Source organism: Tupaia chinensis, unplaced genomic scaffold (genome assembly GCF_000334495.1).
Source record: "Tupaia chinensis unplaced genomic scaffold, TupChi_1.0 Scaffold000602_1, whole genome shotgun sequence".
Classification (NCBI taxonomy): Eukaryota; Metazoa; Chordata; class Mammalia; order Scandentia; family Tupaiidae; genus Tupaia; species Tupaia belangeri.
The window spans coordinates 1,231,907-1,247,387 of record NW_006160120.1 but is presented as its reverse complement, the minus strand read 5'-3'; the positions used below and the strand labels follow the sequence as shown (position 1 = coordinate 1,247,387).

Genomic DNA, 15,481 nt, shown 5'->3' with positions numbered 1-15,481 from the left:
TATATATATATATATATATTTAAAAGGTTTTTGCCATAGGGCACATGTGTTTAGCAGAGAGAGTCAGACAGAGAAGTGAGAGAGAAACGAGAACTTACTCCCCAGGGCCATGCCGCCATCCCCTCTCCTCCATTCTTTGCTGAGGCCCCTGGCCATTCAAGCACACATGCCATGTATAATTATCAAGCTGCCAGGTCCGGGACTCAAACCGCAGTTGACCATGAGGGAATCCAGCGCCTTAACCACTATGCCACCTGCTGGCCCCAAGTATATTTCTTACTACGAATAATGGTAAAAATGTTTGAAAAACCAATGTTTGAGGAGGCATTCTGTGGTTCAAATATGCAGAGTCTCAATTTGTTTGAATGAACTGAGTAGCAGTAGTTAAACTTAGAATTTTTGGTAATAAAATTTTTTAAAAAATCAGTGACTATTTTTCAAGTTAGTACAGGCTTCCATCCATTGATCCATTACATCTCCTCTGAAAAAGAAAGTCAGCCTCTGTCCCCACTGTCCCCCACACTACCCCCACTCTATTTACCGTGGATTCCTAGTGGGTAAGCTCCTGGTAGCCTGTCTGGGCGTGACTCTATTCCCTAGACCACCATGGTTTGGGTTGGGGTGGGCCTTGAACCCTGAGTGGGTGAGAAATCTTTTCTTGGGAACTTAGAATTGGGACCCAGAAAGAAAGTCATTGTCTCTGCTGTTGATAATGTGTATGACACCAACTTTGACTGGACTAATATATAGTGTAGTCATGCTGGGAAAACTCATTTTGTATGATGCAGTGATATTCAATAATTACATATAAAATCATAATAATGACAATAATAAATTTTAAAAAAAGAAAAGAGAAGGTCATTGTCTCTGGGTAACTGTTGAAGGGATTCAGTTTGGGCACATGATCTGAAGGACAGGGAAGGCCAGTCTGCAGAGAGAAAAGCAGAGGGAGAAAAATAGGAAGGGAGTCAAGCACTTTACCTGGGTTTGGTTTCAGTTGGAAGCAGAGTGAAGGAGGCCCAGGAGAGAGCCCTGCTGGGTCACCAGTGCATGGGACAGTGCAGCCATTACTGTTTGGGGACTCTAGAACCTTGGCTGAGCATGTGAGGAGAGAAGGCGTAAATGCATTCCTCTCCCCATCTTCCCAATCGCTTCCAGCATCTTGCTGATACTCCACTCCACCTCTGCCCCTGGGTTCTAAGGAAGTCCCTGTATCCTTAAAATAAACTCTGCTTTTTCACTTAAGCTAGCTCAAGTTGGTTTCTGGCACCTGTAGCCGAAGGATTTTAACTAATACGTGCTCAGAATTTTCCTCCTTTCACTTCCACATCATTTCTCTCTTGTGGGCTTCAGTCATTAGAAAAAGCTGCCAAAGACTTAAGAGGTGCGACCTATGCAAAGCCTCTATGCTGACATTAAGCACAGAAGTGAAACACAGCTCACACCTTTTCAATGGTTCCTGCCCAGTGGTCCAGACTCTGGAACTGAGAAGCAGATGTTTCCAGAATAATATCACCCTATAATCCCCAACTTCCATGCCACAACCCTCCTGCCCCCTTTGCAGTTTAATGGAAAAATAGCTCTCCACCCCCACCATCTCCAACCAAGAGCAGTAACCACATTAGGCGACTGAATGATGTTTTTTGACTGGGGGGAGAGTGTGTGGCTCTCTGTGTATCCTATAGCGTTGTGAGTTCATTTTGGTAGAAAATCTTCAGAAATATGGGAAGGCGGACAGAAAGTACAACCTCAAGCCAGTTCATTTTCTTCTAGCCTTTTACAAAGGCCTGAACCCGCTGCAGGGACTGTGCAAAGACTACTTGATTTGGGCAGGATGGAGACTTTAAGAATGAGAGGAAATGTACAAACAGAATCCCTGGACTGAAAATGGTCGGTTGAGCAATGGGAACATTTGCTTGGTGGCTGGTCCTTCGGGCGGATCAAGGCTGCTGGTATACCTCAGGAGGTCAACCACAGAGAGTATAGAGGGCGAGGGGGATGTTCAGATGTTTAACACCTTCTAGCATGATCGGAGCAGATGCCAGCCATAAACAACTGCTACAGCTGCTCTAGTGAATAGTGGCTATGTACTGAGTGCCCTGGTAGGGGGCATTTGTTGCCTAGGACCCCTAGCATCCATTCCCAGGTCTTCTGATAAGAGCATTTCCCCTTTGTGTGCTGTGTAGGTGGGACTGTCAATCAAGGGTTAGGCGTAAGACCCAAGTCAAGCCAGCGGGCTGTCTCTTTGGAATTTGACATTGAGGGAGGTGGCTCTAGGAGCTAAAAAGTTGGCTCTCCAGTGGAAGCTGGCACCTTGAAGGGCCCTGGATTCCTCAGTCCTGCCTTTGTGACTTTCTTTCTAAGCTTGGATTTATGGCTTCCTCTCTGTGTCCTTCCCTCCCAGCAAGTTCCTTTTTGCTTAAATAAGAAGATGGATTTCTGTTGCTTGCATTCAAAGGACTGTAATGAATATGCCAAGGTTCTCGGGCTCAGTGAAGATTTCCACGCCTAAAGTATGGTGTGGAACCCTCGAGGGAGGCTGGACTTTCACTGATCACCTCAGGCTTTGATGAGGAAAGCAGCAGCCAACAAAGCACATTGGACATTAAAGGCTCTTCTGGGTGTGTTTCTGGAATGTGTGAGCTTGCCAGAGAGAGATACAGAGACAGGGAAAGATGGAGAGGGAGTGGTGGGTGGGAGAAAGCATCCACAATTGGGATGTGGTCACGCAGTAATCTCGTCTCCATTTCTCCTCCCTTTTGTGGTTTTGGGCAAATACCAATGGGTGCCTCATGTGTTTTCCAAGCCACCAGGGCTGAGAGCTGAACCACGCAGCTGGCCACGTGGGATCTCGCTCCCTTCACCATGAAGCCATGAGGCTGGCCCACGAGGCTCTTCTGTTCTGTGAGGTCACTTAAATTCCTGGACTCTCATAACATTCCAGGAGGGAAGGGCCTCCAGTTTTGAGATGGCATTTCCTACCACGCTGGTGGCGTGGAGACACAAAGAAAATGACACTGATCTTAAGGGAAGGCTGAAGATGGCATTTCTTAGCCTATCTGAGTTTCGGCTGAGGGTTGGAGCCACTGTGTAACATGTGCAGGGTCATGACAGGGACATGACGATGATGAAGCACGTGACCTGCCTGGCTCTGATCCAGGCTCTGCCAGTGCTTCCATAGCCCACCCCCACGCCGTCCAACCTAGACTGCTACCTGCAATGAGGCACCGAGAGAATCTGCCCATTTCCGCTCTTGATAATTGTGCCGCTTGCAGCAGTTTGGACGGCGTTTGTTTGGCCCCTGTCCTCACTGGTACCTTCCCTGATGCATGCTGGGTTTTCTTTCTTTCTTCTAGAAAAGGCCAGTGCCTGACCAACCACCCCATTGGTGCTTTATTGTCTTAAAGATTGAACGGCTCTAGATCACTGCTTTTAGACTGGGCTGCCCGCCGCAATTGCCCGGGGACGCTTTACACATTTGGACGCCTGGTAATCCCAGGAAACCTCACTTAACTGATCTGGGGTGCGACCTGAGGATACAGCCCTCTCAAAGCTCCCAGCTGATTGCAGCCTGGGTTGAGAACCCCTGTCTGATAAACTCGGGAATCATAGAAAGGATACAAACTCAGCTGAGGCAGCGTCCAGGTAGAAAGATATCGAAGCCATATCAAAGCCACTGGGGGAACTCTTAAAACTCTCTCCACCCATCGCAAAGTACCTTCGGTTGCACTGGGATGGACAAGGCATCTGCATTTTAAACAGCATGCCTGCCGATTCTGCTATGTGGCTGGGGCTAGGAACCACTCTGTGTGGGCCGGAAGGTCCACTGCCCATTATATTCTTTACCAGGGTGTCGGAGCGTGGTCCCCAACCGAGCACCAGCACCAACACACGGGGCTGGCGACAAATGTGGGGTGAGGCCCTGCCCTGGACCTGGCGCCCTCTCTAGGTGAGGCTGTTGTCTCTGAAGTTGGAGAAGCACTGCCCTGCCTGCTCCAAGGTCACCTTTTCTGAGCCTGGTCAGTCAACGGTGCTTCCACATGGACCCTGTTCTTCCTTCAGAGGCTCTTTCCTCTCTTGCTGTGTTTTCTCAATACAGAAGACAATTCTCCCACCTAGGTGGAAGAGCTCTGTTCCCCAACCTCTTCTTGCGCCTTAGAAAGAGGCTGCATTTATGTTACCTCGATCTCATTGTCTCCTGCAGGGGAGGGGTCGCTGCTCCTCTTGGCCCGGCCTCGGAGTTTTCCGTCGGAGGCCCGATGCGGCCTGTCAGTGTCTCCCTCTTTGGCCGGCGTGGCAGGTCCGTTGTGTGTGGTGTACTCACCTGGGGTGGGAAAGGGCAGGGTGGACAGATCAGAAACTTGTCTGGTGCCTCCTGGGGACTGTCCCACCAGCACGGAGGCACCTCAGAGCAGCAGGTGTCAAAGGCTGTCCTGAAGGCAGAGACCATGTAGAATTAAAACTGCTGGGCCAGCCCCATAGCCTAATGGTTGAGGAAGCTAGATTCCACATGGCCAACTGTGGTTCAAGCTCCAGACCCTGTGACTTAAAGAGAAAAAAGAGAAAACAACCTGATAAAATAAATGTCCCCAAATATTACTCAAGTTAAGTTAAAAAGAGCCCAAAAAACAAAACCTGCTGCATGCCTGTGCATGCATGCCCAGATTCCAACATGATGGAGAAATGGAGGAGAAGGGACTGTGATGTGATCATGCCCCCCGGGGGGTGCTTTCTCCCTCTCTCTCCCCTTGTGTCTCTCTGGCTAGCACACATGCCCTCTGGCAGTTCAAAAATTAAAAAGTTGGAGGTCTCTTACACTGTCCATTCATAACATTCCTTACGTTCAACCCATCCAACAATATTTGTTAAACAGGCACCATTCCAGGCTCTTAAATTCTAGCGAGAGAAGAGACTTTAGACAAATAAGTAAATACCCATCGCAGCTGGGGACATGCATACAGAGAATGAGTAAGTCAGGACAGGGGAGCAGGGGGCGCTGAGCAGTTACTAATTTAATAAGGGGGCTTCAAAAAGTCCGTGAAAAACGTGTGCTATGAAAAAACTACACATGAATTTCAACATCTTTCAGACCGAGATGAACTTGTACTTTAATTGCATTTTCCCGCAAACTGTTTGAAGTCCCTTCGCCTATGTGACAGCATCTAACACAGGCCTGGCAATTAGAAGGTGACTCAAGTCCTGGCTTGACTAGATGAACAGATCTGAGTGGATCAGTGAGAAGACAGAGCAGGGTGTGGGCACCTACTGCGTCTCATTGGGGTGTTCCTGGGTGTGGCCCTGGTGGCCCCAAACAAGTGAAGCAGGACTCCAGACTCAGGCCCCAAACTGGCTTTGAAGCCACGGTGTCATTGGAGCATAGAAGTTTCCAATGCATGGTTGTTTAGGACACTTTATCACTGTCATCCAATGAGGGGGCTCGAGCTCAGTGAGGTGACATCACTTACCTGTTGTACCCTACAAAGTAGTGGCAAATGTGAGCCTGACTTTGTCACTAGAGAATGGCAGAATTAGAAGCCAGTGTGGAACCTTTGAGGGCCTCCCAACCCACGTTCTCACTTCTCAGCTGCGGTGTCAGCGCCCACATGCCTCCTGCGACTCCGTCTCTCCTTCCAGAATCACCAGTTCTTGGATCACCAGAGGGAAACGCCTTTGTCTAAAAATCCTTGGCAGTGGACTGATTTTTTTCCCTACCCTGGAAGGACTATTTCCCCCAAAAACCCAAAGGACTGAACTTTGTTTATTTAATATTTATAAAACTTCTTAGCAGACTATGGACCTTAAGAAAAGATGTGATTTTGAGTTGTCAGGATGGCTGGGTGTTCTCCAACTCCCTCGCATTTTCAGGAGACAGCATCAGAGGTTCCCAGACAATGAGGGAGCAGACTTTCTTCCAGAGAAAGAATTTCTTCTAAAGTCACAGATGCTGAAGAGCAATGTACATAGGTCTATTCTGACTCATTTGGTGCGATAAGGTTATTTGGGCTTAGAAAACATTCACTGCTCCCATGAAAACCCAGGCGAATACTAAAAAGAGGGTCAACGCCAGTCTTCATGAATAAAGCCATTCTAGTGCATGTGTGGTGGAATCTGAGTGTTCGAATTTAGTTGGCATCTTTTTTTTTTTTTCTTTTGAGAGATTGTTGCTAAAGGGTGCATGTGCTCACCAGAGAGACAGAGAGACAGGAAGTGAGAAATCGCCCCTCAGGAGGGTTGGCCATGCCACAATCCCTTCTCTTCCATTGTCCTCTTAGGATTTGGGGCATGCACACACACATGCCTGGCATGAGTTTTAAGCCACCAGGTCCAGTACTCGAACTGTGGTTGACTACGTGGGAGTCCTGCATTGTAACCATTATGCCATCTGCTGGTCCCAGTTTGCATCTTTCTAGGGACTAATGGTGTTTGTTATCTTAATCATATGCTTTTTTTTTTTGGCCATCCTTATTTTTTGGTGAAGTAGCTGTTCAAATCTTTAGCTCAACTCTCTTTTTTCTTTTTTTTTTTTCATTTGCTGCAGGGTACATGCGCTTACTGGAGAGAGACAGAGAGGGCGAGGGAACGAGAGGGAAAGTGAGAGAGCACCACCCGAAGGGGCTACCGCACCACAGTTCCCTCTCTCAGGGTTTGGGGCACACACCTACATGCCCCTGAAGTGCTGTTTGTTGTTTGTTTTTCCCTGGCGTGGTTTTCAAGCTGCCACGTTTGGGACTTGAACGGCACAGTCCGCCTTGTGGGATCCAGCCGTCTTTTTTTTCTTTTTTATAATTTTTTATTTTACTTATTCATTCATTTATTTTTTTTTAGTTTGAGAAGAGACAGAGGGTGAGAATGAGAGAGAGAGGAAGTGAGAAAGCAAGCCACCAGATTCAGGACTTGAACCCTGGTCGGCCATGTGGGAGTGTCCAGCGCCTTAACCACCACGCCACCTGCTGGCCCCAAGGGATCCAGCCGTCTTAATCACCATGCCACATGGCTGACCTTACCCAATTCTTTTTTGTAATCAGTTTCTCCCAGACTGTATCCTGTCTCCTGCTTCTGCTGTCATGTATGAGAAGTCTCTGCCCAACCCAAACTCGCAAAGATTTCCTCCTGTGCTTTCTTCCTTCCTTCCTTCTTTCCATTTTCCTTTTCTTCTTTCCTTCCTTCCTTTCTTTTCTTTTTCTCTTCCTCTCTTCCTCTCCCTCTCCCTTCTCTCTCTTTCTTGCCAGAGGGTGTGTGTGCATGCCTGAGAGAGGAGAGAAGAAAGCCCCCCGAATAGGGCATGGCCTTGTTGCACTCCCGTCTCCATTTCTCCATACTGTTGGAATCTGGGGGCATGCACGCCCACACACTGGTGTGTTTTTCAAGATGTTGTGCCGGGACTTGCACCCCAGTCGGCTACGTGGGATTGGCTCTCTGTGCATAGGCTAACCACTGCACTATGGGGCTGGCGCCCGTTTCCTCATAGAAGTTTAGTTTTAGAGCTAGTCATGCATTTTGCATTATTTCCTTTATGTCATGAGTTGTGTAGATTGTGTCGATTGAAGTACAGCTTTTTTTTTTTTGACTTGTTCCAGCATCTTCTGTTGAAAAGATAACCCTTGGGGGCCAGCAGATGGCATGGTAGTTAAGATGCTAGACTCCCACGTAGCTGACCATGGTTCAAGTCTTGAACCTGGAGGCTTGCTTTCTCACTTTCCCTCTTGCTCTCTCTGTCTCTCTCTGGTGGGCACATGTGCCTTATAGCAAATTAAAAAAAAAATAGAATTAAACAAATAAATAATTTATTTTAAAAAAGGAAAGACACCCCATCAGGTGATGTTTAGCCCCCAGTATTAATATGGCAAATTATAATAAACCGATTAATTTTTAGATTTTTTTTTTAAAAGAGAGTTTTGCTATAGAGTATGTATAGTCACCAGAGAGACAGAGAGAGACAGAAAGTGAGAAATCACTCCCCCCTCCGGGGGGGATGGCCACGCCACAGTCCCTTCCCTTCTCTTTTCTTCTTGTCTTGGGATTTGGGGCACACATGCACATGTGACTGGTGTGAGTTTCAAGCCACCAGGTCCGGGACTCGAACTGCAGTCAACTACATGGGAGTCCTGTGATGCAATTATTTTTAGATTTTTAAACCAACCTTGTGTCCCTGGGAAAAAACTCATTTGATTGTGATGAGAGAGCACCACCCGAAGGGGCTACCGCACCACAGTTCCCTCTCTCAGGGTTTGGGGCACACACCTACATGCCCCTGAAGTGCTGTTTGTTGTTTGTTTTTCCCTGGCGTGGTTTTCAAGCTGCCACGTTTGGGACTTGAACGGCACAGTCCGCCTTGTGGGATCCAGCCGTCTTTTTTTTCTTTTTTATAATTTTTTATTTTACTTATTCATTCATTTATTTTTTTTTAGTTTGAGCAGAGACAGAGGGTGAGAATGAGAGAGAGAGGAAGTGAGAAAGCAAGCCACCAGATTCAGGACTTGAACCCTGGTCGGCCATGTGGGAGTGTCCAGCGCCTTAACCACCACGCCACCTGCTGGCCCCAAGGGATCCAGCCGTCTTAATCACCATGCCACATGGCTGACCTTACCCAATTCTTTTTTGTAATCAGTTTCTCCCAGACTGTATCCTGTCTCCTGCTTCTGCTGTCATGTATGAGAAGTCTCTGCCCAACCCAAACTCGCAAAGATTTCCTCCTGTGCTTTCTTCCTTCCTTCCTTCTTTCCATTTTCCTTTTCTTCTTTCCTTCCTTCCTTTCTTTTCTTTTTCTCTTCCTCTCTTCCTCTCCCTCTCCCTTCTCTCTCTTTCTTGCCAGAGGGTGTGTGTGCATGCCTGAGAGAGGAGAGAAGAAAGCCCCCCGAATAGGGCATGGCCTTGTTGCACTCCCGTCTCCATTTCTCCATACTGTTGGAATCTGGGGGCATGCACGCCCACACACTGGTGTGTTTTTCAAGATGTTGTGCCGGGACTTGCACCCCAGTCGGCTACGTGGGATTGGCTCTCTGTGCATAGGCTAACCACTGCACTATGGGGCTGGCGCCCGTTTCCTCATAGAAGTTTAGTTTTAGAGCTAGTCATGCATTTTGCATTATTTCCTTTATGTCATGAGTTGTGTAGATTGTGTCGATTGAAGTACAGCTTTTTTTTTTTTTTTTTTTTTTTTTTGAACCGAGAGCTTTTTTTTTTTTTTTTTTTTTTTTTTTTCTGAACGCAGAGACTTGTTCCAGCATCTTCTGTTGAAAAGATAACCCTTGGGGGCCAGCAGATGGCATGGTAGTTAAGATGCTAGACTCCCACGTAGCTGACCATGGTTCAAGTCTTGAACCTGGAGGCTTGCTTTCTCACTTTCCCTCTTGCTCTCTCTGTCTCTCTCTGGTGGGCACATGTGCCTTATAGCAAATTAAAAAAAAAATAGAATTAAACAAATAAATAATTTATTTTAAAAAAGGAAAGACACCCCATCAGGTGATGTTTAGCCCCCAGTATTAATATGGCAAATTATAATAAACCGATTAATTTTTAGATTTTTTTTTTAAAAGAGAGTTTTGCTATAGAGTATGTATAGTCACCAGAGAGACAGAGAGAGACAGAAAGTGAGAAATCACTCCCCCCTCCGGGGGGGATGGCCACGCCACAGTCCCTTCCCTTCTCTTTTCTTCTTGTCTTGGGATTTGGGGCACACATGCACATGTGACTGGTGTGAGTTTCAAGCCACCAGGTCCGGGACTCGAACTGCAGTCAACTACATGGGAGTCCTGTGATGCAATTATTTTTAGATTTTTAAACCAACCTTGTGTCCCTGGGAAAAAACTCATTTGATTGTGATGTATTATCCTTTTAAAAATATATTGCTGGACTTGGGGCTAGCAGGTGGGGTGGTGGGCGAGGTACTGGATTCCCACGTAGCCGACTGACCATGGTTCTAGTTTTGGATCTTGACTTGCTTTCTCACTTTCCTTCTCTCTTTCTGTCTCGTCAAATTAAAATAAAAACATTATAATAAATAAAATCAAATAAATCTTTAGAAACTATATTGCTGGACCTGATTTCCTAACACCTTGTTTAGACATTTTACCTATGTTTAGGAACAAGGGTAGTCTGTAGATTTCTTGTAATGTCTTTGTCTGGATTTGGTATCAGGGTAATGCCAGCTTCATAGAATAATAAGTTGGGAAGCATGCTTTTCTCTTCAATTTTCTGAAAAAGTTTGTGGTATTTCTTTGGTAGACTTAATCAGTGTAACCATCTGGTCCTGGTATTTTCTTAAAAATTTTTTTCTTAACAATAGTTTGCTATCAAGCACACATGCTCACTGGAGAGAGACAGAGAAAGAGAGAGACAGAAGGGAAAGTAAGAAAGCACTCCTCTGGAGGGTGGCCATGTCACAGTCCCCTCTCTTTCACTCTCCTTTCAGGATGTTGGGCATGCACGCACAGGTGCCCAGTGTGGTTTTCAAGCTGCTGGGTCTGGGACTTAACCATGTGGCTGGCCATGTTGGAGCCAGTCATCTTAACCTCCACATCACTTGCTGGCCTGGGCCTGGTATTTTCTTCGTGGGAAGATCTTCAATGAAAAAACGATCATTTTATTTAATAAATACAAGCTTATTTAAGTTACCCTATTTCTCTTTGAGTGAATTTGACAGTTTTTGTCCTGCAAAAAATTTGTCCATTTCATCTAAGTTGTTGAATTTATTGGCATGATTTTCACAGATTGCATTATAGTCCTTAGAAGACACACACGATGTCATCTCTTTCTTCTTATTGGCAATTTATATTTTCTTTTTTCTCCTTCTTTCAGTCTGCCTCTAAGTTCTACTTATTTATTTTTATTCATGATGAGCATGAGAGAGAGAAGCGCCTTAGACAGGGCCTCATCAACCACGACCTCCTTCCTCCAGTTTTCCAGGTCATCGGGCTCCTGGATGTGCACAGTCTTTCAGGCTGATGGGGCTGGGATCCAAACTCACGGTGAGCCATGTGGCTTCCAGCCACTACCAATGGCACCCTCCCAGCTGAGCTTACCTTGAGTTTTAAGAGCTATATAGCATGCCGAATAACCCATGTGTATATGCACAACCGATTTTTAAAAAAGATTTTATTTAACTTTATTTATTTATTTATTCATTTATTTATTTTTATTTTGACCAGAGAGGGACAGAGTGAGAGAGAAAGAGGGGAAGTGAGAAAGCAAGCTGCTAGGTCCAGGACTCAAACCACAATTGGCCATGTGGGAGTCCAGTATCCTTAACTACCATAACACCTGCCAATCCCTGATTTTTTTTTTTTAAGAGAGATTTTTTGCTATAGGGTGTGTGCCCTTGCCAGACACACACACACAGAGACAGAAAGCAAGAAATCATCTCCCCTTCCCCAGGGACAATGGCCATGCCACAATCCCTTCTCCTTTATTCTCCTCTTGGGATTTTGGGCATGCACACACATGCGGCTGGCCTGAGTTTTAAGCCACCGGGTTTGGGACTCAAACCTTGGTCGACTATGTGGGAGTCCAGGGATGTAATCATTATGCCATTTGTTGGTTCCTGGACAACTGATTTTTGACAAAGGTTCGAAGGCAATTCAATGAAGAGAGAGTTGTCTTTTCAACAAGAGACGCTGGAACAACTGGGTCTTTATATTCAGAAAAGCTATACTTTAAAATGCATCGTCATTTGTTTAACTTGTTTCCTGTCCACGGCTATCCCGGTGGTTTTTAAATCTTTTGCTATGGAATGGCTGCAATAGATATTCTTTCCACTTGTCTTTGTATCTATGTGCAAGTTAATCTTTAGGATAAATTGTTAGAAGTAAGATAGTGGAGTTAAAAGAGACATGCTTTTCCGATTTTGTTACATGTTGCCAAATGGCATGGAAGAGCCTTCTAAGTCTCTTCTTGAGAGATTAAAATGAAACATTCTAGTGGCTGGGGGAGATAATCTTCTTGAGAGGTTTTAAAAAAATTCTTCCAATTTCTTTTCAGATAATTTGTATCATACTTGGAAATTTAAAAACAAAAAGCCTTCAGCAACCAATACTGATTAGTTTTTTCTGTTGAGTAACATCAGATGTTCAGGTTTTGCCCTCCATATCAGCAAATTGCCAAGGAACCATCTGCAAATTGCTGACGCTTCACATAACCGTTAACGCGTGTCAATGCAGAGTGTGCTGCGGCAGGAACAGGGAGCAGCAAAATACCATACCCAGACGGTGCCGAGAGTGAGCAAGATCTGTTTGCAACATACAAATGTTCTGAACCTCTAGAGTTTGAAACCAGCCACTCAAGGATTTCCTGGACAATTTCAGAAGTGGAAGTTTTTTTTTTTTCTTTTTTTTTCTGTTCAAAAGTGGAGTTTTTACGAGACATTTTGGAAGAGTGCGTGAATGTGTGTGTGTGTGTGTGCCTGTGCATGCGTGCATGTGTGCGTACATGTGGTGCGTGCATGTGTGCATGTACACACATATATATATGCTAACATGTCCTTCCCTTTTAAGGGACACTGGGGAAGAGAGACGAGGCCTCGTTTAGAGCAGACAATTATTTATGTCATTAGGTTTTATGTGAGCTTGTTAGACACAGTAAAAACCATCTCGACCACTTATTGTTGAACTTTAGACCAAGGGATAAATGAAAAACAGGGGGAAACAATAAAATATTTCAAAGAGATACCATGAGTCTTTATGTTCCCTCCTGATGGGGAACAAAGCCTTCCCACGTAATCCTGACTCTTGGGAAAAGCGCATCCGTGGAGCCCAGTCCCCCAACGAACTAGAGTGATAATGGCAGCTACTTGGAGACTTCCTGCCTGTGTTTCCTCGCCACCCTCATTTCTCATCTGTTTTCTCCTTTGCCAAAACCAGTTTAAAGGGTCCACATTCTGAAAAGCAGATAGCCAGCGATAATGCGAGACTGTGACAAAAGAAAGATTGTTAAATTTCATAGCCTTCAAAGAAAACGATTTGGAGGTTGTTAAGTAGGTACTAACACATTCCTTAAATACTCTGGGATGAGGGCACGGTCTCAAAATCAATGTTCAAGCCCCAAATTTCCTTAAACTTTGACTTTAAAATGCTTGGCCATTTGTCTCCATTTGTCATCAAACCAAGGCTCACCAGCTCACTCCAGTGATGAAAAGGATAAGGCTAAAATTCGAGAACCCCACGAATAAAAGAGGTACCTCTTCCTTTTTTTTTTGTTTCCTTTTCTAACCATCGACCAATTCCCATTTATCTGTGAGTTTCTATGCACTGTCATGATAGCCTCGCTCCACAAAATCCTCAAACATCAGTAGATTTCAGAAGAAAAGGCAAAAGTACAAAACACAGTGAAATCTACATCTGGGCCTTCTAGTTTATTGCTGCCAGGTTATTTAATGTTGGCAAGTTCAAACCACCTCCTAGGAGGGAAGACACGCACATAGCAGATTTGGGGGAAGAATGGAGGAATCTGTGGCTGCCTGGGGACGGACACGCCAAGTTCTATGATCACCAGGAGGCCAGGACATGGCTCTGCCACACGCTGCTCACGATGCAGGTGGGTCCATGTCGAGGTGGTGGACCGCTGTCGTTCTTGCTCAATCGGTGTCCCTTCTGCCTTCTGTGGGTTTTAGTCCTCTCCCCTTCATCTTTGCTCATGTCGTCTTGGTGGGGCTGACCACACTCAAGCCAGAGCCAGGGCTATGAAGCCCTGGTAGACACCCACCCCCCAGGTGGAATCTCAGCGAACCCAGTGACCTCCAATAAGAATGGAGATGTGCTCTGCTGCCTTCCCCCCCCCCCCCTGCACCCCCCCCCCCCCCCCCCCCTGCAATGGCTACAGGGATTGGTCAGGGATGGGCATGTGACCTAAGCTGGGCCAATGGGAGCTTTACCTGGGCCCTCTGCAGGAACTGTTAGGAAGGAGGGACTCTCTTTGCTGGGCAGATTAGCAGGAAAGAGCGAAATCCTGAGTAGTCAGTGGCCATCTTTGCCACCTAGGGGAAGGGCCTGCTTAATAATGAAAGGAACCAGGAGAATGCAGGACCCGAGGAAGAGAAAGACGGAGTGCCAACACCATCGGCCTTGAACCCCGTCCATCTCAGTTACGTGTGCCTAAAAACTCCTTCTTAGGCTTAAACCAGTGTGAATTGCATTCTCTGCCTTTTGAAGTCAAAAAGTCCTGACTATTTTAAGGACTTTCTAAAACCAGTCGAGCCATTAGAAATGAAGAATTCTATGATTCCTGAGAACTCTGAGTCACTATACTCGAACCTTCCTCCAGGGAGAACCAGTACTCCCAGGCCTGCACGGATCTGTTCTCGATGGGTGTTAGGAAACCTCTCCTCAGCTGTGTGGAGCCAGAGAGTAGCAGACTTCTTAGGGAGTCTAAGAGACTTGGGTTCAAATCTCAGCTTCACCGAATTACTAACAAGTTACTTATCACTCTGATCTTCATTATTCTTATCTGGAAAATGGGAGAGGGAAGACAGACTATTTTTGTTGGTATTATAACTCTCCCTATCACAGTGCATCCTTTTGTATTTGTGTGATGATGTGATTGCTGTCTGCAAAGATCAAGCCTTTACTTCCCAAAGTAAGGAGTGTCTGGACAACAGCAGGTGCTTCATAAATATTTCTCGAATAAGCACATCAAGAAGCGGTGCGAGGCCACCAGCTACGTGCTTGGCACATCACGGATGGGCAAGAAAATTGGTGCTTTTTTCTCTTTTGGACCAGGGCTTACAAACTCTGAAGCCAACATGGGCCAGGCAGGTAACGAACTGGAGCTCAGCTAGCCAGATGTAGAATCAGTTGTGTCATTTCTAAATGGGGCAAATCTACTTCATTTCAGCCAATCCTTGTTCCTTGAGAGTGTGCTGGAATAGCTAGTTCTCCTTGTAAGAGAAGCCCCAAATTAGAACTTTCAGATAAAACGTCCGACTTTTAAACATGGATGCAGTTAGGCACGCATACACACAGAGACCAACCAGACGTGTGTGAGGGGTGCACTGAACCTTTGGGTAACCAGTTCATGACAACTGGGACCTACATCTGGGCCCCCGGGGCTCAGACCACAGCCGTAAAGAACACCAGGGCGGGCAGTGACTGTACGTACCAGCAAGTGACTCGGAGCTCGGGTTGGGGACGCTGTGAGACGCCTCCTGGAGGACGTAGGTGGACGTGGAGAGGGGCGACGGGCAGATGGTGCTGGCCGGGACGTACGGGGGGCTGTAAGACGGGCTGTAATACTGGGGGTACTGGCTCTGCGGGAAGCCGGGGTAGGAAGGGTAGTCCTGAGAAGAGACAAAGACACCCCAAGGGCGTGAGTGGGCAAGGCTGGGGAGGGCCCTCAGCCATCCCAGTCACTCTCGTGTCCCTGTTAGGACAAAAACTCCCTGGGGGCAGGAACTGTCTTCATGGAGGTTTTCCCAGAGCAGACCCTGAGACCAGGATTCACACGCAGGCAGAGTAGGGTATCTGGAAGGCCAAGGAGACCCCCGGAGGGGTGT

The 15,481-nt window shown here is 46.3% G+C and overlaps 1 protein-coding gene across 1 annotated transcript in view; it reads right to left on the bottom strand.

The window, feature by feature from the left end:
- The window catches only part of EYA2 (EYA transcriptional coactivator and phosphatase 2), a 160,993-nt gene that overhangs the window by 79,676 nt on the left and 65,836 nt on the right, over positions 1-15,481 (bottom strand). The window contains exons 6-7 of the mRNA XM_006158553.3: positions 15,088-15,265; positions 4,182-4,324 (exon numbers count right to left, since the gene is read on the bottom strand). Of these exons, the coding sequence (XP_006158615.1) occupies positions 4,182-4,324; positions 15,088-15,265 (321 nt within the window). The remainder of the gene's footprint in view (positions 1-4,181; positions 4,325-15,087; positions 15,266-15,481) is intronic.